This window comes from Pediculus humanus, genomic scaffold, assembly GCF_000006295.1.
Source record: "Pediculus humanus corporis 1103172108287 genomic scaffold, whole genome shotgun sequence".
Lineage (NCBI taxonomy): Eukaryota > Metazoa > Arthropoda > Insecta > Psocodea > Pediculidae > Pediculus > Pediculus humanus.
Window position 1 is genome coordinate 595500 of NW_002987856.1, and position 25577 is coordinate 621076.

The 25577-nt window shown below is 27.2% G+C and overlaps 5 protein-coding genes across 5 annotated transcripts; 4 read left to right on the top strand and 1 right to left on the bottom strand.

Moving 5' to 3' along the window:
• Positions 1–2265: 2265 nt before the first annotated feature.
• Phum_PHUM530330 (Juvenile hormone epoxide hydrolase, putative) lies at positions 2266–5333 on the top strand (the record flags this gene model as incomplete). The annotated part of the gene is made up of 6 exons (XM_002431431.1): positions 2266–2457; positions 2586–3133; positions 3313–3512; positions 3814–4042; positions 4811–5013; positions 5311–5333. 6 exons carry the CDS (start codon positions 2266–2268, stop codon positions 5331–5333), a joined length of 1395 nt encoding a protein of 464 aa, XP_002431476.1.
• Positions 5334–12280: 6947 nt separating this feature from the next.
• Positions 12281–13025, top strand: Phum_PHUM530340 (uncharacterized protein; the record flags this gene model as incomplete). The annotated part of the gene is made up of 2 exons (XM_002431432.1): positions 12281–12505; positions 12585–13025. The coding sequence occupies 2 exons, from the start codon at positions 12281–12283 to the stop codon at positions 13023–13025; spliced, it is 666 nt and encodes a 221-aa protein (XP_002431477.1).
• Positions 13026–13515: 490 nt separating this feature from the next.
• On the top strand, positions 13516–13951 carry Phum_PHUM530350 (uncharacterized protein; the record flags this gene model as incomplete). The annotated part of the gene is made up of 2 exons (XM_002431433.1): positions 13516–13570; positions 13722–13951. The coding sequence occupies 2 exons, from the start codon at positions 13516–13518 to the stop codon at positions 13949–13951; spliced, it is 285 nt and encodes a 94-aa protein (XP_002431478.1).
• A 2602-nt stretch (positions 13952–16553) lies between these two features.
• Positions 16554–18337, bottom strand: Phum_PHUM530360 (Endoplasmic reticulum mannosyl-oligosaccharide 1,2-alpha-mannosidase, putative; the record flags this gene model as incomplete). Its single annotated transcript, XM_002431434.1, has 3 exons — positions 16554–16772; positions 16898–17330; positions 17412–18337. The coding sequence occupies 3 exons, from the start codon at positions 18335–18337 to the stop codon at positions 16554–16556; spliced, it is 1578 nt and encodes a 525-aa protein (XP_002431479.1).
• Positions 18338–22826: 4489 nt separating this feature from the next.
• On the top strand, positions 22827–23619 carry Phum_PHUM530370 (Pleiotrophic factor-alpha-1 precursor, putative; the record flags this gene model as incomplete). Its single annotated transcript, XM_002431435.1, has 4 exons — positions 22827–22959; positions 23059–23196; positions 23294–23491; positions 23594–23619. 4 exons carry the CDS (start codon positions 22827–22829, stop codon positions 23617–23619), a joined length of 495 nt encoding a protein of 164 aa, XP_002431480.1.
• Between the last annotated feature and the right edge of the window lie 1958 nt (positions 23620–25577).

Below are 25577 nucleotides of genomic sequence, written 5' to 3' on the forward strand. Positions count from 1 at the left end.
ATAAATAAAAAACTGTGATAACTGTGAAAAAACGAACTAACGGAAAAAAAATTTTATGAACGGTAGCAAAAAATGTGAATTTTTAGTTTTTAAATTTTCTTTTCGTTTATAAATGTCTTTCTTATATCGTAATAAATTTAAATTTTTTTTTTTTAAAAATAAATTTATGACGTCATTTATTCACGATTTCCGGTTTTTCCTTCCCGTATATCCTCTCCCACATTTCAACAATCAACTCTCGAACAACAACGACGCGATTTTGTATGATAAACATTATGATGAAAAGAGCTCTTAGCAGACGATGAAAATAAAACGTGTGAGAAATTTGTCGCGATTATATAAAAAAAAAAAAAATTTCCCCGTCGCGATACTAACGCATTCTATCGTATTTAAAACGAAACTTTATAAATTTAAAAAAAAAAAACCGCGCGCGCGAAAAAAAAAATTTTAAATTTTCTTCAAAACAAACAAAACGAACAAAACAAACGAACGAATTAACGAATGGAACAAACGAGCGTAAAAAAAAAAATTAACGATGATAATAATAATTATTTTAATTATTAATTAAATTCGGATTTTAAAAAAACGCGCGTAATTTAAAATTTTAATTAATTATCATAGAAATAAAAAAAAAAAAAATACTAATAATGATAATATTTTATAAATAAAATTTTTCTTAATAAGACGTTTTTTTTTTTTTTTTTGACTGCCATTTTGAGATAAAATAATGATGATGATGATGATGATAATGATGATGATGATGATGATGATGATGATAATAAAACAATTTTTTCGTTAAAAAAATTAAATAAATAAATAAATGAGTTACTCCCACACGAATTTTCCCTAATTAAGTTTTTTTTTTTTTTATGAAGTTTGTAAACCTTTTTTTTTATGTTTTATGACGTAATCATTTTTGATGTCGTCATTATCAGACGACAAAAAGAAAAAGAAATAATTTGTTTTATAATTTTTAAATACGTTTATAAAGAAATTTTTTTTTTTTCTGCTCAGGTTTAAACTCAACAAACTTTAAAATCTTTTTTTTTTTATGCGTGCCTAAATTTTTTTTTTTTTTTTAATTTCCATTTCCGGTATTACGATTCGTCGCGCAATTTTTAAATTTTTGTCACATTTCGACATTTTTCCCCGTGTAAAAAAAAAAAAAAAAAAAAAAAAAAAATTGTCAATTTAATTTTATCCCTATAATAATTATAATTATAATTAATATTTAATTAAGTAAAGAAATCCGGGTTCGTTACTTTCATAACAAGTTGGGACGTCATTTTAAAAAAAAAACCGCGAAGGTTTTTAAATTTAAAATTTAAATTAAAAAAAAAAAAAAAAAAAAAAAAACGCGTTTCGCGTCATCGTCGTAATTTAAATTCGATTTAAATTAATTTTTCCAACGAATAAATAATTATTTTTTATTTTATTTACAAAAATCGAAAAAAAAAAAACAAAATGGCGGAAATTAATATTCGAAATCACGAATTTTTAAATATTTATGTATTTTTTATTTTACCAATCAAGTCAACCTTGACATTAAAAAAAAAAAACAAAAATGGCCGACGACGATCGTTTGTTTATTTTAAAACTTTTTAAAATTTTATTTTCCCTCGCTTTTTTAAATAATGATAATCTAACGCCACGACAAAATCACGTGACACTTGCAAAAAAAATATACATATATAATTACGATGAATTATTATTAGTCCAAGGTTATTGTCATTAAATGAAAAACTTTTTTCTTTTTTTAATGTGCAAAGTTTGACTTGTCTCAGTCTTTCGTCGCCATTTTAAAAAAAATCAAATAATAATGATGATGATGATAATAATAATAATAATAAATGATCGCGATAGTATCCCCACGCTCTCAAAAATTTGATTTTTTCAACTCTTTAAAATTAAATATTACAGACATTTGTAAAGGCGATCATCGATAAACGATCGATCGATAAAAATCTATCAGATATTTTACACGCACTTAATAAATGTCGTTATCAAAAATAATAATAATAATAATAAATTTTTTTTTATTTATACGTCGTTGTTGTTACTGACGATAGTGACAAAATATCGGTTAACTTCGCGGGTTCGTTCAATTTAAATCGGGCTAAAAACTTTTCGAGATATTTTTTGAACGACCTTTGATAATTGAAAAACATGTTAGCATAAAACGAGTGTTAGTTTGTTTGATGATAGGCTAGCGTAATCAAGTTTCGGATAATTTTAGTTTTTTGAAACAAAGAGTTATGTATAATAATGTCGCGTTGTAAATTATTTTTAGCCGTTTTCTCAGTCGTTTTAGGATATTTACTATGGTTATTATTAAACAATGGGTATTTAAACAAACCCGAATTACCGGTACCCGATGAAAGTGAATGGTGGGGACCGGAATCTAACAGACAACCGAATCACAACGTTATACCATTTAAAATAAACGTACCGGATGCGGTAAATATAAAAAAATTTTTTACGATCGTGGAAGCCATATTTGAATTCTAATTTTTATCAATTTATTTATTTAATTATTATCATCATCGTACTGGATTACGTAATCCGTTTGAATTTTTTTTTTTTAGGAATTGAAATACTTAAACGAAAGGCTTAATCAATTTTTAGAAAAGCCACATACTCCGCCATTGTTAAATCAGGGTTTCCAATACGGATTCAATACGAATTTTTTAAAACAAGTCATTACGTATTGGAAAAACGATTACAAATGGAAAAATCGAGAAGTTTATCTAAATAAATATCCACAATTTAAAACGAGCATATCAGGTTTGGACTTACATTTCATAAGGGCGAGCCCGCAAAATCCAAATGGTAAAAAAGTACTACCCTTGTTACTCTTGCACGGGTGGCCAGGATCCGTGAGGGAATTTTATGACGTCATACCACATTTGATCAATCCGAAAAATGACGTGCCATTCGTTTTCGATGTCGTCGTTCCCTCTTTACCAGGTTATGGATTTTCATCGGGTGCCGTAAAACCCGGTCTTGGACCTGAAAAAATTGCTGTCGTTATGAAATTGTTAATGACACGTTTAAAATTAAATAAATTTTACGTGTCCGGTGGAGATTGGGGAGCAATCATTGGTAAAAACATGGGTCAATTATATCCGGAAAAGTGAGTTTTCCATAAACAAAACTAATTTATTATTATTATTATTATATACGTTTTACTTGTTTTAATTTGACATTGTGTACAACGATAAGGTCAAGAGCGTAGGATTTTTAATTCGTTTCTTATATAAATAATAATAATAATAATTAATTTATCGTGATGATAATTTTTTTTTTTTCTAGCGTTCTCGGTTTTCATTCCACGATGTGTTCTGTTAACACTCCTCTATCAAATTTAAAATGGTTTTTGGGGTCTTTGTACCCCCCCTTGGTTGTCGAAGACCGTTACAAAGATAAATTGTATCCGTTAAGTAACGTATTTAAGCATTTGCTAAAAGAATCCGGTTATTTTCATTTGCAAGCAACCAAACCCGATACAATAGGTAAGTAACTACATAAAATAATTAATATGAAAGTATTAAAAAAAAAATGGCGACGATATAATTAACCAATAATTTCTTTTTCTACCTGCTTAGTAGGGAATGTAAATATTTTTATTATTACTATGGTTTTGTATGTTGTTGTATTAAAAACGTAAATTGCAACAATTACATTCAATGGAATTTCAACGTTTTAACCTTGAACGTGGTCGAAGGAGTTGTTTGAATTTATGGATGATACACAAACTGGAAAAATAAAGAACTGGACGTAATTATTATTATTAATAAAAAAATAAAATTTTAGGTTCGGCACTGAGTGACACACCCGCGGGTCTTGCCGCATACATATTGGAAAAATTTTCAACATGGACGAATAAAAAATGGATTGATTTACCAGATGGGGGACTCACTAAAAAATATTCACTCGATTCATTACTCGATAACGTCATGATATACTGGATAACGAATTCAATAATGACGTCACAAAGGCTTTATTCCGAAGGACTCCGTTCGATGACGGATGGTTTAAATTTGTAAGTTAATTTTTTTTTTAAAAAATTTTTTCGGATTTTAAATAGCCCCTCATTCTTCTTCCTCCCCTCATTATTCCTCCCCTTCATTCTTTCTCCCGTCATTCTTTCTCCCCTCATTCCTTCTTCCCTTCATTCATTCTCCCCTCATTCATTCTCCCCTCATTCTTTCTTCTTATCCCCGAAATATTTAAATTTTTAAAAAGAGAGTATGCACCTATCGTTCATTAAAAAAACATTAACGCGAATCAAAGGCATTTTTCCATAATTTGTGACGTCATGTCGTCGTCATCGCTATCGTCATCGTCGACGTCATCGTCGTTCCAGAAATTTAAAAAAAAAAAAAAAAATTTCAATTTTTTTTCACACCCTCACGAAAAAAAATTAATAAAAAATTCGTATTTTTAAATTTAAATTTTTATCGTACGAAATTCTATTATTATTATTATTATTATTATTATTATTATTATTATTATTATTATTATTATTATTATTATCATCATCATCATCATCATCATTATTAAATTTAATGTAAATTAATTTATTGGTTAATTTTGAAATGATCAAATTTACAACAACAAAAACAACAGCCGAATGATAAATTAATATTATTAATGTCAAAATGTGGGTGCGTGTGTGCGTGCGCGTGCACTTTTCCGATGATCTCAATTGTTAATTTCAAAACGATGACGTCAAACTAAAAATTAATTTAAATAAAACATTCTAGAAAATAAAAATAATGAATTTTTTTTTTTTCTTTTGTGTTTTCAGATTGCCCATAACGGTACCCACTGCATGTGCTCGTTTCGAACACGAATTACTATGGCAACCGACGAACTTTCTAGAAGAACAATACCTTAATTTATTACAAGTGAACGATATAGAAGATGGCGGTCATTTCGGTGCTTTCGAAGTTCCGGTAAAATACAAAGACGATTTAATATCCGCAATTAAAAAATTCGAATCCTATCATAGTAATTTACAAAATAAAAAATCCAATTAATTATTATTATTATTATTATCGTTATTAAAAAATAAAATAAAAACGTACGTGGAAAATATTATTATTTTTTTAAAATTTAAATTTTCCCGCCATTTTCATTTTTTTTTTTTTTTTGGCTCGAAATTTAAAAACCCGAAAACGATGACGATGATTAAATTAAATTTTACATTTTCTTTATTTAACAAAAAAAATATTATTATTATTATTATTTGACTTTTATAATTGTCGTGATAACGTATAACTCAACAAAGTTGTAAATATGAATAAGATATATATTATTCTAAAGTTTAACAATCGTTTTTCAAAGCTACCACCATTACAAAAAAAAAAGTTAAAGTTTTCAAAAGATTTTAACTAACAAAAAGTTTTAATTTGATTTCCAATTAAAGTCCAAGTTTATTATTATTATTATAACGAAACGAATTCCAGTGAATTATTAATTATATTAATTTAAAACATTTTTTTTTTAAATGTTGGCACCACTACGTGAGTGCGTACATATTTTTTGAATTATGAGAACGACTCACAGGTATAATTAAAGTTTAAGGTTTTTTTTTTTTTTTTGGTAAATTAAGTAAAAAAATTTTAATTAATCGTAATTAAAATGAGAATTATTAAAGATTCTTTTAAAACAAACGACAACCGACAATCAACAACCGACAACAAACGACGGATTCGAACAAGTTAAGAAAAAAAAAAAAAGAATTTTTTTTTTTATGTTTCCCCAAAACTTATTTCGACGCGTGCGACAAAATATAATAAAAATTTTTATAATTGTGATAACGTTATCAATAAGTTTTTCGACCGCTCCTATCACCCTCCTCTCCCTCCCCCTCCCCGCCTCCCCCCACTCCTTTTATAAAACCATTTAAATTTTTAGTCACATTAATCTGGACGCATATAGAAAACGTTACGTAATTTAAAAAAAAAAATAATAATAATAATTTTACTGCCACGAGCAAACGTTTTATTATTATTATTATTATTATTATTATTATTATTATTATTATTATTACACGTGTCAGCATAATTTTTAATAAATTTTACTTTGTGTTGTTTTTGTTGTTTGTTTGTCGTTTGTTGAATGGTTAATCGGGAGAAGTTATTTTTTTAAAAGTTAAATCATGGTTTAGAATAGAAGAAGAAAACAAAACCAAAAGAAAATGATCCGACATTAAGGTTTTAAAATCAGGACCGTAGGAAAACCGCACATTCTTTTGTTGTTGTTGTTGTAGGGTTGTAGTTATTTCGTTACGATTCGATAATTGTCGCAAAATTAAAAAAAGAATTTAAATTTTTTTTTTTTTTTTTATGGTTCCCCACAATCATCCGACTGTAAATTTTTTTTTTTTTTAAATGTTTGCAACACTGTCACTGAACTTTTTTTTTTTTACAACGACCCCACATTATAAAAAAAAACAATTTTAAAAATTATTATTATTATCTATTATCAAAATTTTTAATAAGTAAAAAAACACGACAGGGGGTTAAGAATAAAATTGTTAAGAAACAAACAAGCAAGCAAACAAACAAACAAACAGGTAAACGTCAAATTGATCATTTAAAAATCTACCAAATATTTATACTAACAACCGGAGTTAAATATTGTCCTATTATAAACAAAAGAAATTTAATTTTTTTTTTTTTTAAATCCTTATTTCGTCCCTGATTCAGACAATAACCTTGAAATTTTATACTAACTTTGCATTATGTGACCGCGTATGAGGTTTTTTCACCCTCTCTTAATAGAGAGAAAGAGAAAGAGAGAGAGAGATGATGTAAAGTTAAGCAACCTCCCCTTTTGTAGTAGTAGGATGTGAGAAACCCTCGTACAAACAACAACGACAATCGTCGGAGTCTTCTGCTTTTTTGATTTTTTTTTTTTTAATGGACAAACAAACGAACGCGGATTCAAAGAGAATCGTCAAGTAAACGAATTAAATTTATATATATATATATATATATATTTAGTGCGCGAGAGAGAGTGCGTTCATTCACTTTGTAATTTCATTGGATTTTTTTTTATGATAACAAACAAACAAACAAACAGACGAACGAACAAACGGACAAACGCATCTTTCGTTAGATTTTTCTCATCTATTGGAAAAATTAAATTAAATTAAAAAAAGGTATGAGAAAAAGTAACAACCTTTCCTGTTTCCTTCAACTACCACTAACCTAACTCTCTCTCTTTCTCTTCCCCTCCCCTTCCCTCTCCTTATCCATCGAGATATTTTTCTCGTTATAAATCGATTAATCGATATTAATAATAATCGAAAGAAAGAAAAAGAAAAACAAAAACGTAAACATAATTTAGAAATATACGCGCGTGTAAGGCGTTAAAACAACGTGAAATTAACTTTTTCTCTTACTTATTAATAAAAAAAAAAAATTGTTCAGGCCTGTGATTATATGTATACGATTCTGAACGTTCGACCATCTTGTAATTCTCTCTCTCAATTTTTTTTTTTTTTTTTGTGTGTTCCCCTCCCCGTTAATTCTTTTTTTTTTTTTTTTCTCTCTTTCAGTAATTTATACGAGTCAGAAGAGTAAGGTTTTTATATTTTGGTTCCCACAATTTATTCTTATACGTTTGTTCGTGCGTTTGTTCGTTTGTTTGTTTGTTTGTTCATCATAAAAAAAATTTTTTTTTTTAGCGTGTGTGCGTGCGTGCGTGCGTGGAAAGAGAAAAACGACGAATGATTCATTGATTCGTACAATTCGAAAGAATAAAAAAAAGATTTAAAAAATGAAGATACCACTGCCGAAGGATACGACAACGACAAACAAGGGGTAAGCATAACAATAATAATAATAATAATAACAATAATAACAATAATAATAATAATAATAATAATAATAATAATAATATGATGACGATTTAATAAATTAAACGTGACCGAAACTTGTTCGAACCTGATCCGAACAAGTTTATTATTATTAATAAAAAAAAAAATTTTTTTTTGTATTTGCCAACTTTTGAAAAATAAAAAATTTTTTTTTTTTTTAAAGAAAAGCCCCACCCACCCATTCCACCCCCCTCGAACCCCCCGTAAAAAAAAAAAACATTTAATCGACGTGTATTTTAAATAAATTCGAGTCGAGTCGTTTTTTTTTTTTATAAATTCTCGTAAAATATTTACGTTTGGTTGTTTGTCTGTTTGTTTGTTTGTACGCGACGCATAAAACTCACGCATTAGTAGTATATGTTAACGACGAACCTGGTCGAACTTGAATTTTTTTTCTATAACTATTTTTATTATTATTATTATTATTATTAAGACTTTGAACGATCGTTACGTCCGTAAGATTTTTTTTTTTTTTTTTGTTAACGAGTTAAAAATTTTTTGTTTTGGAGAAATTTTGGAGAAAAAAAAAAAGTTCCAGTGATTGATTTAAAATTTATAAAAAAAAAAATCGTCGTGTATGAGTCAAAAGTGTGAGTGCGCGTGAAAATTTTTATTTTGTCTTCTTCCACTGTTATGGAATTCGAATTTATCACGGAGTTAATTAGTTTTAGAAACAAAATGCAAAACCAGGTAATAATTAATTTACTAAACGATGATGATAATGATAATAATAATAATGATAATAATAATAATAATAATAATAATAATAATAACGTTTAAAAAAAATGTTTTCGTTTTTTTTTTTTAAATTTGTTTAAAATTCTTTAATAATAACAACGGCGTCCATTTTTTTTTTTTTTTTTTTTTTTTTTTTGTAAACTTGTTTTGATTTTAAATAATTCTTTTTTCTCATTATTATTATTATTATTATTATTATTTACACGTCGCCATTTTTATTTTTATTTACGTTTCGCGTTATTAAAAACACAATAATAATATCAAATAATAAATTTATATCTGAAATTTTTTTTTCTTTTTACTTTTCCCACATGAACATTGCACGAACATTAACGATGATTTTATTTTATCGACGCGATTATTATTATTATTATTATTATTACTTTTCGATGGGTTTTTATTGAATTGTTTAAATAAGTTTTTTTTTTTTTTACACACAAGTTTTGTCAGGAGTATCTGTCTTTGTTTGTAAACAAAAAGAAAGAAGAATAAAAAAAAAAAGGTAAATTCTTTCTCTCTCTCTTAAAATTATTTAATATTATTATTATTATTATTATTATTATTATTATTATTATTAATTATTTATCAGTTAACGTATTCATGTATTCATAGTAATAATAATAATAAAAAAAAAGTATGTAAAAGCCTCCTCCCCTGGTTACGTAAAAAATATTCAAACGGGACCCCCGTTTTCCCCGAAAAAAAAAAAAAAAAAAAAGTAAATTAATACTCGAAAAAAAAAAAAAAAAAATCAGGTTGAAGGACGTCGAGTTGTTATGTCTACCTGTACGCCCCGAGAACGACGAAATAAGTTTCTGATGTCGAAAAAAAAAAAAAAAAAAAAAGTTTCGAGAAACAACAAAAAAAATTTAAACTTTATGAAAATTACATTAGTCTCGATACGGTTTATTATTCTGGTAAGAATTTCGCTCGTTATTATTATTACTATTATTATTATTATTATTAGTATTATTATTATCATTATTAGTGTTTAATTCACGTCATTTTCCATTGACATGTCGTATAAAACGTACGTACGATTTTTAATAAACAAGTTTGTTACGTAACAAACTCCAGACGATGGTTTGTTGTTGTTGTTGTTGTTGTTATACTCATCGCATTTAAATACGTTATCATCATCATCATCATCATCATCATTATTATTATTATAATGTCGGATTCCAGGTTTATTATAATTACAAAAGGAATCTATTTCGGCGGTGGTGTTTTAGTGCGTGGGTTATACGCGTGTATAAAAAATAGTAGTTTATTTTTATTATTATTATTATTAATACAACCTTCCTCTCTCTTTCTCTCTCTCTCTCTCTCTCTCTCTCTATGATCGGACATTTAATTTTTATTATTATTATTATTCGAGGAAACGTTTCGATTTTTTATTATTTTCTCGTAAATGATTGGTATTGATAAAAAACCTTCACCTTTTAAACTCTCTGACGTTATCGATTTGAGAGATATTTTCAGGTTCGAATTATTTTGTTTGTTTGTTAGTTTGTTAGTGCGTTTGTTCGGATCATGCTTTATTGTTTGTATCGTTGAAATTGATTTCCGATTCATTTCGTCAGGTTTTTACCTCTCGAGGTACGTGTAATTACGCGAGAATTCGTTTTTAAAAATGGCGGGGGGAAGGTGTGTGTGTGTGTGAGAACAACATTTGATGATTTTTAACCGTTTCCGTTTGTTTGTTTGCGTTAGACAAACATTTGAATATCGTAACAATTTTTTTTTAATACGAATACGCGAATCTTCTCATTACCATCGTCTGCTTTAAACTTTCTAGAATTTTTTGATAACAGAGAGTCTGCGACATATTGAAAACTACGCAGTGACGTCACGACAAACACTTTTTTCCTTCTAACGGTTCTAATAATTCGCATTTCCGGTCGTGGAATCTCGATAATTTTTTCACGATATCCTATTACTTATTATTTATACCCGGATAATAATCCTCGCGATAATCGATCGTAATAATAATAATAATAATTCATTAATGAAATCAATTCGCGGAAATTGAGAATTTTTTTATAATGAATTCATTTTTTCAATCAATCAATCAATCATTCAAAATAATACGAAATGCAGAATGGCAAACATAAGAAGATTCGTTGTTGTTCGTTTTAGTAACAAAAAAATTTTTCTAAACTTAATCGTTTCCGTAACAAATTCCGAAATTTTCCGGTGGTACCAACACCACCACCATTTACGCGTGACGTCATCAAATTTTAAAAATTAAATGGCGGATTTCAACGATTTAAACAAAATTTAATTACTCGCAAACTTGACAAAAAAAAAAAAAAAACACTAATTAAACAAAATAGAAACATAAAATGTATGTTTTAAACATAATCAACGCGAAATAAGTTTTAAATTTAATTCTTGTTTTCTAAATATTTTAAAACAAACGACGGTCGACAAATCGGTGTAATGTTTCGCTTATGTCAACAACAACAACAACAAACAAATTTTTGATACTTGATAATAATTGCTTATGAAAATTAATAAATTTTTTTAAAATTTTAATAAGAAACACGTGTGATGTGGTTGTTTTCTCCGCACGTGCAAAAAAAATTTCGTTAGAACGATCAATCAATCAATCAATCAATCAGGTTTCGAATGAGTCTATCTCTCTCTTTCTATTTCATACGGTTTCGTTTTTCCATATGAAAGAGACAACAGAGAGAGTAATTGATAGGACTTCGGTAACAATATTTAATAACATAGATAAAAAAATTTTTTTTTATTAACAATTCAAATTGCAAAATCGTAACGGCCATCATCAGTCAGTCGTCTACATATCACCTAATAATAATCATAATTTCAAACAGTGGCTGTTGTTGTCGTAATAATAATAATAATAATTAAATGATTAAATTATGGAAAAATTGGTTTCATATAAATTTATTAAAATGGTTTTGGATACGTTGGTAAGAAAAATTTTTTTTTTTTTTTTTTATGCGGAGAACGTTAAGTGGTTGTTGTCGTTGTTTGTTTCGTTTGTTTTCTCCTTTACACGCCACTTATCTCATTTAAATGATTTTTTTTTGTGACCCCCCAAGGTTAATAACCAACGAACCAACCAAACGTCGGTTGGTCTGTTGATTCTTCCTCCATAATATTACGACCGATTGATTTAATAATAATAATAATAGTGATTTTTTTAGTACGTAATTTATATATGTATGACGTATTTGTTTGTTGTGATTTTGTCATTGTAAAAAAAAAAAAATATTTCGAGAATATTCACCGCGCATTCGATTCACGTACGTACGTTTACATTAAATTCTTAACATTACGTTAAAATTATTAAATCATCATCATCATCCTGATTTTTTAAAAAATTTTCACCGGTAAATGAGAGGAAGAAGGACAAAGGAATTTTTCCCCCTTTTGTAACGTTAATAAAATAAATTAATAATAATTTGTATAAAGAAAAATTAATAATAAGCTTAACAATTGACTTAAACATCTTTCAATTGACCCCGCCATTTTTTTTTTTTCGTCATTAAAATTCTTGTGCTTCTTTTAATAGTACACAAAAAAACGGACGGTTTAGTGATCGATCGTCACAAAATGATAGTATCGTATAAAAATAATAATAATAATAATGATAGAGAAAATTGTGATTGTAGGATAATGATGTCTGGCTCTTCAACCAAAAGAAAAGAACTAATACACGATCTTCGAGAAACTAGTCTCATCGGGGGAAATGCAATATTAAAAAGGGAAGTCGTTGACAAAGCCGTACAAAGGCGGGAAATGGTTGACAAAAGTATACAAAGAGAGGAAATGGTTGATAAAGCAATACAATGCAGAGGAACCATGGATTTGGGAAGTGGTGACAATTCGGATAATATTTTTGTAAGTGATGAAAATCAAACAGATGATGATGATGATGATGGTATTTATAATAATAATAATAATAATAATAAATTTTTAGAGCATTACCAATAATTATGAATCCATGGGAGATGGATTTCAGATTAGTTCACACGTTCAACATTTACATAATCCTCCGACAGTGAGAATAAAAACAATTGAAAATTCAATGAGTCCGCCATCGCCGACGTTTCAACCGCCACCGCCTCCACCACCGCCATTAAATAAAATTATTTCTTCATCGACGGAAAGTATTAATAACAAACGGCCGATAAATGATAATAATAAAACGGATTTCGAATACGCGTTCAGAGGTAAAGACAATAACAAATCATCCGAAGGAGTTAAGGACTCCATGTTGATCGTCGTGGAAGAAGGAAAACAACCGAATTTTAGAGCGAACGAATCTAATCCGACGGTTCCTTCACTTAAAGAACCTTCAAAAACGAGTACTTTAAGACTTTCGGATAGACAAAGATCAGGTACGAATAATAATTATTAATTAAAACACTCTGTTTTGAAAAAAACAAAACAAACCGTACGCGGGAAAAATTTCCGTTACGACCAGCAGCAGAAAACTAAACAAAAAATTGACAATTTTAATCGATCGACCTGCCATCTATTGACTATTTTATTAACTATTTATATAGGAAATTAGCAAACGTCATCGGTCACGTGAGAAAAATTTTTCCGTTATTTTTTATTTGTTTTATTTCGTTTGTTCGTTCGTTCTTTTGTTTAAATAAAATCATTTCACCTGTTTTTAATTTAATGAATCGTAGCAAAAGAAGCTTGAATGTTAATTCACGATTCAAAAGAATTACATAACTGACGCGTAAATCAAAAAAAAAAAACAAATGTGATAATTAAAAATCATTACGGCAAATACCTTAAAAATTAACGCCGCGTTTCGTTTCGTTTTTTTTCGTTCTCATCAGTTTTTCAGTTGATTTAATCGGGTCAGATTATAAAATTCGTTTTTTCAAAAAAAAATGGATAGAACTAAAATAAAATTTGCTAGAGCTATTTTTTTCAAAGAATTAACGGGTAAATTTTATTTATTTAATTAATTAATTTTTTTTGGCGTACGTGAGTGGGCGCGCGACGCGCGCGCGCTCTCGCGTCCAAATTTTAAAATTTTTATCGCAACCTTGGAAAATTTAAAAAATTTTAACGGTTTTTTTTTTTTGAATTTTAGAATCGGAAGACGATATAGAAAAAGCAGACGATCCCGAACAAGATGGTAACATATATCACAATAAAACATTGTACAAAACGAAAGCCATTACGGAAGACGATGTTCAAAACACGGAAAAATTAGATAAAAATTTAAACAAATCCGACGGTGATGATAATGACGTGGATAACGATTGCATCGTACAATGTCTTTATTACACTATACAGTGTTGCGAGTGTATTATTTCTTGATTTTTTTTTTTTTTCGATATGAAAGGTTTTTCCGTAAACCTTTTACCATATTCTCTCTCTCTCTCTCTCTCTCTATCCCCCTACGTCGTACCTCACAAAAAAAAAAATGAACCTTTTTTTCTACCCGAAACGAAAAAAAAAGGTACCAGGTGATATCAAATACAGTAGTGTTCAATAAATCCAATTTTTTTTTGTTTGTTTGTTTTGTTTGTTAAATTATCTAACAACAAACAACCCTTAACACTTTGTTATAACGTACGCACTTACATTACAAACAATCAAAAAAAAAAAAGTGATGATTATGATTATGATAATGATAATGATGATAGTGTTTTACAATTTATCAATAATACCGTGAATAAGTAAAGTATTTTTTTGTTAATAATTACGATAATAATTGATAATGATGATAGTATTATTTATAATAATAATAATAATAATAATAATAATAATAATAATAATAAACAATAAATGTAAAAATAAATAAGTGAACTTTGAATAAAAAAAAGAACATGTTTTTTTTTTTAATAACAATAGCAATAATCTACATAAACAATAATTATTAATAAATAAATAAATATTTTAATAAAAAAAAATAATTATTATTATTATTATTTTATTGAAATTTGTAACAAAATAAAAATAAATAAAAGTTTATTTTTCAACAAAAAAAAAAAAAATTTTATTCAATTTTTTTATTCCGATCGATCGATCAATAGATCAATCAATCAATCAATCAATCCTGTGTCTTTTTTAATATTATCATTATTATTATTTATTTATTTATTTATTTATTAAGTCAACGATTCCGTTTTTTTTTTTTTCTAAATATTTTTTAATTGATCATTATTATTATTAATTATTATTAAGCCGACGGCGTCTTAATTAATCGAACTAATAAATATTATTATTATTATTATTATTATTATTATTATTTTAATTAAACGATTTAATTAATACATAAATAAATAAATAATTGTTATTTCGTTAACTTTCCCATTGTTGTCCTTTTAATTCAAATGATAATAACTTTAATAAAATAATAATAATAATAATAATAATAATTTAATAATAATAAAAATAATAAATAATAATAATAATACAATTTTTTAATAAATTTCATTTCTTATTTATTTATTTTTTTAAATTATTTTTTAATCAACGATTATGATGATGATGGTGATGATGATGATGATGATGATGATTATGATGATTATGATTACTATTATTATTATTATTACGATGGTGATAATAAATTGCACGTTATTATTTTTATAATAAACTACTGCTTTCCTATCCATCTATCTATCTATCTATATAAATATATAAATTTTAAAATTATTATTATTATTATTATTATTATTATTATTATTTTATTTGTTCGTTTCGAAATTGACGAGTGATTCGGAAAAAAAATTTCGTCCGTTTTTATTATTATCTACGTATATGTACGCATACACGTGTGTGCGTGTGCGTGCACGTGTTTTCCGATAACAAAACTATTTAAATTTATACAAATTTTATTATTTTACATTTTTTTTTTATTTTGAATTATTTATAAATTATTTTAATAAAATCCTAATTAATTTTTGTTAATAATATGATGGGAGGTAAAAAGAGGGAGGGAAAGAGAGAGAGAGAGAGAGAGAGGGGGAGGAGAAAATAAAAAGAGGGCAAGAAACGTGTGTAAAACGATTTTTTTTTTTTTAAAAGAAATTATTAAGAGGTAGCGACTCGTTCGTTTTACTTTAAACAATCGTAATAATAATAATAATAAAACGAAAAGAGAGAGAAATAATAATAATAATAATAATAATAATGATAAATACATCATCGTTGCAATTTTCTCAACACGCTAGAAAAATGAATTACCTAAAGAAAAAACAAATTTTACTACTCTTCGTATTGTTTATTATCATTATTTTTTTACGCTCGACGTTGCGTACGGGGGGGGGGGGGGGGGAGCGAGGGGAAATAATACTAATAATAATAATAATTTCCCGTTCGTAATTTCACGGTGATTTATGATAGCATTAAAAAAAATAAAAATAAAATTTTTATGACATTTTTTTTTATGTTATGTTTCAACCGATAATCACACACTTCACGATGACTAGAAAAATTTTTCCCGATTAAAAAAAAAATTTTTTTTTTTTTTTTTTTTTTTGATACTTCCTGTAAAATCAATAATAATAATAATAATAATAATAATAATAATAATAATAATAATAATAATAAAATCGATTAGAGATTTAAATTCGTCGTTGTCGTAAAAAAAAAAAAAACTTGATTGATTTTCTTAATTGACAAACGACCGGACGATTGAGGCATTACCGGAAAATTATTGGCGTGACGTCCTCAACCATTCGCACCCTCCCCTCCCCCCTCTCCTCCTCCTTCCCTTTCCTATTTAATTCATGATTATTTTTATTTATTTTTTTTGCTAATTATTCGTTTATATTAATTAAAGCCCTTATTACCAATACGCTATCCTTTCCTGAAAACAACCGAAAAAACCAATAAAAAATAAATTTTTTTTTTTTTTTTAAATCAAAAAAACATGATAATAATGATAAATTACCTTAGTAAAAATATGATAAGGTCATGAGGTATAAATGGGTAGCGGATGTGCTTCGCTATTCAAAACAAATTCTTTCAAACTTAATTCGTGTCTATCATCTCCGAAAAGCAAATATAAATATTTTAACGTTTCCCCCAGGAAAAACGATTCCATTATGTCTTTCGGCCTTGTTTTGGCAACGCTTTTAACATTTCCTATCGAGGTATATCCGTTTGCAACTTTTGTAAATTTTTCAAAAGCCTGGAAAAAAAAAAGAGGAACCAAAATAGAATTTCCTTTTGTTTACAAACACGTGTTGAATAGTTGAATCCAATCAAAAAAAAGACTCAAAAAATAATAATAATAATATTGATATGAATGACAACCTCAAATACTTGCCATCCCCAGTCTTGATAAGTCGTATTTCCGGTTATCTGATACATTATCCATAAACTTTCAACAAATTCCGGCCTTAATAAATTGTGAGCATCGGTTGTTTTGACATGTATATCCGGTTGAGAATTGTCTTGAACGTTAAAATACGATATTTCGGGAGCTAAAAACGTCGGATGATATGCGTAGGTTTGGTAACACGTGTACAAAAGTTCTTCGGCTAAATCCATGTGATTTTTAGGCATTCCGTACATGACACCCAATGCGAGAGTACCGGGTAAGTAACACGTGAGATGATCCATTTTAGGTTTGAAGTCTTTCCCTCCTGATAATAATTCCCCTATGAAAAGTAGTTTTTTTTTGAATGTTCTTCGAACTAATAATTTTTGTACTCCATTTATAGCTTCTAAATAGTCTTCTTTTAAGCTAGAAAAAAAGGGGGGGGGAGGGGGTTTTTATAAATAAATTATCATCACATTTTTATTTAACTTAAAAAACAAAACTTACTAATCGATTGTTCTACCAGTTTGAATCCATTGTTTCAATAAGTATTCATAATAACTATCACCTCTTGCACCGAGTGTAATTGTCGAATACAAACGAAAATCCCCAGTGTTGGCATTAATGAAAATAGGTACCAAACCTTCAGTCTTTTCCAATTCGTGAACATGTGAAGAAACTTTAGCTGCTGATTCTTCAAATTTAGGATTACCAGTGCTCCTACTCAAATCTCTAAATTCAAGTTGTATTGTTGTTACTTCCGATGTGCTACTATCAGGACTCCAACGAGGAGAATGAGCTTGAAGCGTTGCCAAATTAACATCAGAATAAGGAACTCCCGAATTTGTATCGAAACAAGGTAACAATCTTGTGCCTAAATCGGCTGCTTTTTGTAAAAACATGACATCGTTTGACAAATGATAGGCACTTAATAAACCACCTAATACTCTTATTGTAACTTCGAATAAATTAACATCTTTTTTATTGGAAAAAATTAAATTTTTATGAACCCAGTCTCTTGCTTCGGTGTAAAAATCTTCTAAATTCATTATGATCATTGTATCGAGAGCATCGACTAATGTAAGTCCCAACGAAAACCAATCATGGTATGTTTTACTGATGGGTTTCAACATATCATGACCCCATGCAAAATTTTTATAACCTTTCCAAGCATGTTGAAATGCTGCTACGACAGCTCTCTGCCTTACATTTTTCGGACCTTTGAATTTTTTTTTGCCTTTCGAAGGTTTCATCATTTCATCATCAATTTCATTAAAGCTATTATCAATATTATTCGATTCTATAATTCGATTTGAAGAATTGCTGATGTTGGACGCGACATTTTTCTCTTTAATTATTTTAACAGTTGTTTTAGGTTCATTCAACACATTTGGTACATTCGATTGAGCCATTTTTTGAATCATGTCAGACATTGAATTTTTATTATCTGATATAACATTATCATAATCATCATCATCATTATTAAAACTTTTAAAATTTAACACATAGATAAGAAAAAGAAGTAAAACAATTAATAATAAATAAATTAAGCTTCTCTGTAGCCTAGAAAGTTGATTCCAAGACTGAAAAAAACATAAAACACAGTTTTTAGTATTATTATTACTATTATTATTATTATTCAAAATTTTTTTTTCTAATAACAATTTAATAAAATATTAAGTAAAGAATTTTTTATTAATAGTTAGTATTATTATTTAATTAATTAATTAATTAATAAAGGGAATACTCACTCTCCAAAGACTTTTTTTTGGAATCCCATGGATGGGATCCAAATTTAAAGAAAAATAATCTTTTACCATCACAGCCTTTTTTTTTTTTTTTTTGTCAAATTTATTTATTTATTTATTTATTTAAAAAAAAATAATTAATTTAAATTTATTATTATTTTCACAAATATAAACTTAATTAAAATCATAATTTTAAATAAATTTAACATAATAATAATAATAATTTAAATAAATTTATTTAATAATAAAAAAAAATAATAAAAATAAACACGCACAAAAAAAAAAAAAAAAAATTAAACACGTTTAATTTCAAATAATGTATTTCATTAGTGTCGAACCGACTTCTCCCCCATTTTCTATCAACATCAGTGGTGACAACATTTGAACAAAAAAAAAAAAAAAAAAAATTTTTTCGTGACGTTTGTTTTGAATAAAAACAAAACAAAACAAAACATAAATTTTCTCATTCTTTTTCCCCCGCCCCCCCCAAAAAAAACAATAAATTCGAAATATTATTATTATTATTAATAATTATCCTTTATTAATATCAAATAAATAAATAAAAACATTTTATTCTATCATTATATAAAAAATTAATAACTTCCATTTTATTTTTTTCATGATAATTTTTTATATAAACATAAAATTAATGATCAATAAAAAATTTTTTTATAATTTTAAATATAATAAAATATCATCAAGAAAATTTAAATTATTTTAGAAAATGTCAGACATATTTTAAAAAAAAAAAAAACACGTTTTTCTAAATAAAAATGGCTAAGAGCGTCATAATGTTATTTAAATACAGGTCAAGTGTGACATTTTTTAATGTGAGGGGAGGGGAGGGAGGAAGGAGAAAAAAGAAAAGGTTAAATTGTATGTACGGGTAGAGTAAAAAAAAGTCTGAAGCCGCCCCTGGCTTCAAACTTACCGCGCATCTGGTCCAGTACTTACAGAGGGGGAGAGAAAGAGAGAGAGAGAGAGAGAGAGAGACTGCTTGACGAAGGAGGAGAAAAGAAGAAAGAAATGATCAATAGAGATGAGAATGTGCTGACATGGTCTGAACAATTTGCGCTTCAGTTTGAGCTGGAGCTTCGTCGTGGTGGCTACACTTGGATTCTCCAAAAAAAAAAAAAAAAAAAAAAGGAAAAAATTTTCAAACGTGTTTCTTATAGTTAGTTTGTCATTATAAAAAAAAATTCGGGTGTCGAAAGGTAAGTAAAATTATTATTATTATTATTATTATTATCATTATTATTATTATTATTATTATTCTTTTTCTTCTGCTTCTCTTCTCTTTTTTTTTCCTTTTCCTTTTCTTTCTCGACTTTTTAAAATCCAAAAAATTTAAACTTAAAACATATTCTATCATTATTATTATTATTATTATTTTAATTCTAAAAAAAAAAAAATTCTATCTCTGTTTGTTGTGCGTGTGTGCGTGTGCGTGAGTGCGTGTTTTAATTTAATTTTTTTTTTTTTAATATTGTCGATTGAAATTAAACATTTTTATTACAATCGTAAATTTACTTAAAAATAAAAAAAATCCGGAAGACTTTTTTTTTTTTATTTTTCTTTTTTTGGCAACACTGACAAATGAGTTCAATTATTATAAAAATTAATTAATTACATAAATTTATCATCATCATCATCATCATCATCATTATTATTATTATTATTCATTTCCTTTCTTTTTCGTAGTATGAAAGAAAATTGTTTGTGTCGATTTTTTTTTTTTTTTTTCGGGGAGGCGGCGGTGGGGTGGTGGTGGGGAGGTTCGATACGATTTTATTACGTGGTAATTCGTACGACAGGTAACGAAAATACCCTCCCCCCCCCAAAAAGAAAATGGTGGTAAAAAAAAAAAAAAAGGATTGATTGCGTGAAAGTTGATTTTGATCAGAGAGGGAAGAAGAAAAAAGGGATATAAATGAAGGGATAAGTTGGAAAAGTAAAAGGATACGATAATAATAATAATAATAATAATAATTTATACGACACGAGATTTTCCATGAGAAATAATAATAATAATAATAATAATAATAATAATAGTAAAACATTTACTAATCGTATAACAACGAAAAGAATTTTTTTTTCTTTCTCTTATCAATTTCTTGTAAAATAAATCTAGATATAATTAAATATCATTATTATTATTATTATTATTATTATTATTATTAGTATTATTATCAAACGTAACCAAGAAAAAATAATAATAATAATATTAAATTTTACACCCCGTATTATTTCTATATATATATACATCTACGTGCTCGAATTTGAAAATAAAAAAAAAATTATTATTATTATTATTATTATTTTTGTTGTTGTTGGATGAAATCCATTTACGGGGTTGTTGTTTGTTGTTGTTGTTGTTGTTAATATTCTTCCTCTCATTTTTTTTTTTTTTTTTTTTAAATAATTCTAAAAACAATTTTTTTTTCTAAATGAATGAATGAAAAAAAAAATGTGTTTGTTGTTTGTTGATGGTGGTGGTGGTGGTGGTAGTGGTGGTGTAGAAGAAGCAGAAGACGTTTTTAGTTTAATTTAATGTATTTATAAAAAATTTTTTTTTCTTTTTTTTTTTTTTTTTACCAACGTTGAGAAAATGAAAGGAAGTTTTTTTTAAAAAAAAAAAAAAGAATAAATAAATCTCTTTCTCTGTCTTTCTCTCTCTCTCTTCTCCCCCCTCTCTCTCCCTCTCTTTCTTTCTCTCTCTCTTCACTCATTTACAACAACAAAATTATACCTGTGAATATAAAATTTAAATTTTTAAATAGAGTGAAAAAAAAAAAAGAAAAAACTATTTAAAATAATACATAATGGAAGAAAGAAAGGAAGAGAGAGAGAGAAAGAAAGAGAGAGAGAGAGAGAGAGAGAGAGAGAAAGAGAGAGAGAGAGAGACTTTTTTGTAAAAAGGTACAACAACAAATACTCGTTCACAATCTCGTGGCATCCTCTCATCTTGTTCACACTCGACACACACACATCATCATCATCATCATCATCATCATCATCATCATCATCATCATCATCATCATTATTATTATTATTATTATTATTATTATTATTATTATTATTATTATTATTCAATTGTTTAACAATGGTTAAAGAAAAAGAAAGAAAGAAAGAAAAAAAAAAAAATTATTCTTTCACCGTTTAAAAAAAAAAAAAAAAGGCGACACGTTTTTTTTTTTTTTTTTTTTTCCCTTTTAAAAATCCTCATCGTAAGTCAATACGATAATTTATTATTATTATTATTATTATTATTATTACTACCACGGTTCGTATTCTTCTGCTTCTTCTGCTAGTGTGTGACACGTGAAATAAAAAAAAAAAAAAATGTCGTCGTCGTCTTCGATCCCTTTTACAAGAGAACAAAGGAAAGAAATTTTTTTTTTTCCAAAGCAAAAAATCTGTGAAGAGGTTTTAACGTTAGGGGAAAGAGGGAGGGCAGGAAAAACCTTTTAAAACAAACGAAAGAATAATTATTTATAAGAAAAAATAAAATAATAATAATAATAATAATAATAATAATAGTGTCGAGACGAAAGTATGGCAACATTGAAAATGTAATGAGGCGATAAACATCTTTAGGGAAAAGACAGGAAGGAGAGAATTTAGTGCCCCGTAGCACATCAAAATATATACACGACGATTCATTACATAACCCACACACACACAAAATCATTATTATGTATGTACATATTTACATAAATACATATACGAACAAACGAACCTTATTTAAACCGTTTGTTTCGACGACAAACGATACATACACGTTTGTCCCCGTGCCACCAAAAAAAAAAGGAACATTCGATCGGTCGATTAGAATTTGTTTGTTTGTCGTCGTTAAATTCAGTCAATTTGATAAAACGTTAATAATAATAATAATAATAATAATAATAATAATGATGATGATGATGATGATGATGATGATGATATTAAACGCATAATGAACGCGTTTTTAACACGCACTCACGCACGCACGCAAGATCGGGTGGATGACCTTGAAATTTGGGAACAACAACAACAAACAATATGAAAAAATTATTATTTTGTCACTACAATTGTCTCTCGTACCTGACTCAACACGATGGTATAAATCCAAATGTCGTCCTATTGCACATGTATTTCTTCTTACTATTATTATTATTATTATTATATTCGCAGGATGAAGTGGAATTATTTCACGGCTGCTTTTTTAGTCCTTTTTGCGGTTGCTGCCGCTGAAGGAGAAATATGGGAAGAAGATGATCACGAAGTTTTGATAAGAAGCGAAAGAGGTGCCAAAAGTAGAGGCGGAGGTAACGGTTCGTGTCATTTGATTTGGTTACTGGAAAAGAAAAAATAAAATTATTATTATTATTATTATTAATTGTTTTTCTCTCTCTGTCTTTCTTTAGAGCCTTGTAGGTATATAAAGGGACCATGGACGGATTGCGATCCGAAAACGACATTGAGAACGAGAACGTTGACGTTAAAAAAAGGTGATTCGACACAATGCGAACCGACAAAGACAATCCAAAAAAAATGCAAAAAAGGTTGGTTGTTTGTTAAAAAATCCGTCTGTTGGTGTGTTCGAGTACCTTAATCGAAATTTTTTTTTCTGTTTCCACGACGTCCCTGTCACGTGATCAGCCTGCCGTTATGAAAAAGGAAATTGGTCCGAATGCAACGGTCAAAGTCAAATCGTAAGAATAGATAAATTGAAACCAAATAGCGACACGTCGTGCGAACAAAGTCGGGAAATAACGAGAAAATGCAAAACCAAAACCGGAAAAGGAAAAAATTCAAAATCAAATTACCAAAGTAATTCAAACAACAGGAAAACAGGAGGTACGAGAAGTCTCTCTCTCTCTCTCTCTTTTTAAATTTCATTTAACCTCTCTCACGTGTTTGTTATTAACCGACAAACTTCCTTTATTTGTTTGTTTACAGGTGGAGGACGCCGCAACAAACAATAAACAAACGAGCAAACAAATCAGACCACCTACAGAAAACAGAAGAAAAAACAATTTTTTTTTTTTTTTAAATAATAATAATAATAATAAAAAATTTTAAAGTGTTTCGTACAACAACAATCAAACAACAATCTTTTAAAAAATTTATGAAGAAACGCTAAAAAAATCAACAAACGACTATACGGTTGTTTGTTATATATATAAAAACAAACAAAACAATGAAAAAAAAAAATTTTTGTAAAATTATTACAAACGGTTTTTTTATAACTATTATTATTATTATTATTATTACTAATATAACGACTTTTTTTTTTATTAAATGTACAATCGATTATTTATTATCGTCACTAATAATAATATAATTATATAAATATATATATATATAATTAATAATAATAAAAAATTAGCGAGTCGTGCCAATAACGCATTTATATATTATTATTATTATTATTATTATTATTATTATTACTGTATTAATAATGTAAGGTAATTAATTAAATAAGTAATTTTTTTTTTATTCGTTATTACGATCCGTATTTATGATTTACAACATTGTTGTAATTCCCATACCTTAATTTTTCTTATTAATAATAATGTAATGATTGATTGATTGATTGATTGTTCGATTTTTTATATATTTTTGTCTCAATTGTAACCGACGACCGACGATGACGTAAACGATGACGTACACGATGATATAATATTTAATGCAAAAAAAAATTCATTACGTAATAAATAATTTAATACTTTTTAATTATTGTTTATATTTATTTTTAATAACTCCAGTTCATTTCAGGTTTATATCCGATTCCTTTAGTTTTCGAATGTTGGTAGTGCTTTGTCACAGTACAATCTCTCCTAAATGTGGTACCACACCAGCCAGTCCACATCCTGACTATTTCGATCTCTTTTATCTTCGTTTGTAATGTGTTTTCCACAGGTACGAATACTTCTATCAGTTTATACCGTTTTTCTGACTTGTTCCATTTCCAGCGATTGTGATGATTTCCGGTTGGTTGGGTGGTACAATACCTTTAGTGTGGATTTGTGTTGATCATGGAGAGCTGTAGATGAACCTTCTGTCGTAACCGGGCTTAGATTAACATTCTTTAACTAATCCTTACCTTTTATACTTCCGGTTGATATTGTAGACTCGATTGTGCCTTTCTAGGTATTTATGTGTCATCATTAAATAGTCAACGTTTCCTTTTATCACCTCATCAGACTTAATCTCCTCGTAATTGCAAATCCCTAAGGTTTGTACATCTACTTCCGTTTCAATTTTTATATTTCCATATCGTAACCGATTCTTCGCGTTTTTCTTCAGAACCGTTTATCCTTTTTTCCGGTATCCTCCGCACCACTTCCGTTTCCTTTTGCGTCCTTTGATTTCTTTTCTCTCACTCTTCATTATTTTAACATAAAATTAATAAAAATTTAACGATAAAATTATTTTTAAAAACATTTCCAATTGGATTTTTTTTTAATAAATAAATTAAAATTAACTAATAATAATTATTTATTAAAAAAAAAAAAAAAATCAATAAATAAATTAATAAATAATAATAATCAACCGTTATTTTTTATTATTATGTGTCATTAATTTAATTTGAGCATTTATTATTTATAAATATATATATATATTAACAATTTAAAATATAAACAATTTTTTAAAGAAATAATGCGTGTTAATAATAATATTTAAAAAATTTTTTTTTTTTTCGTTTTAATGAAACCTTAAAACAGGTTTATGTTTTTTTTTTTTAATAAATAAATAAATAAATAATTTTATTTTTTTTTATGAATGTCAACGAATCATATCCGTTAGTGACAGTAACAAGAATCGTTAAACATTTTTTCACGTTATTCTTGTAGAAAAAAAAATTACTAACGGTATTATTATTATTATTAATACTCAAGGTAATTTCGTATTAAAAATAACAAAAAATTTTTTTAAAACT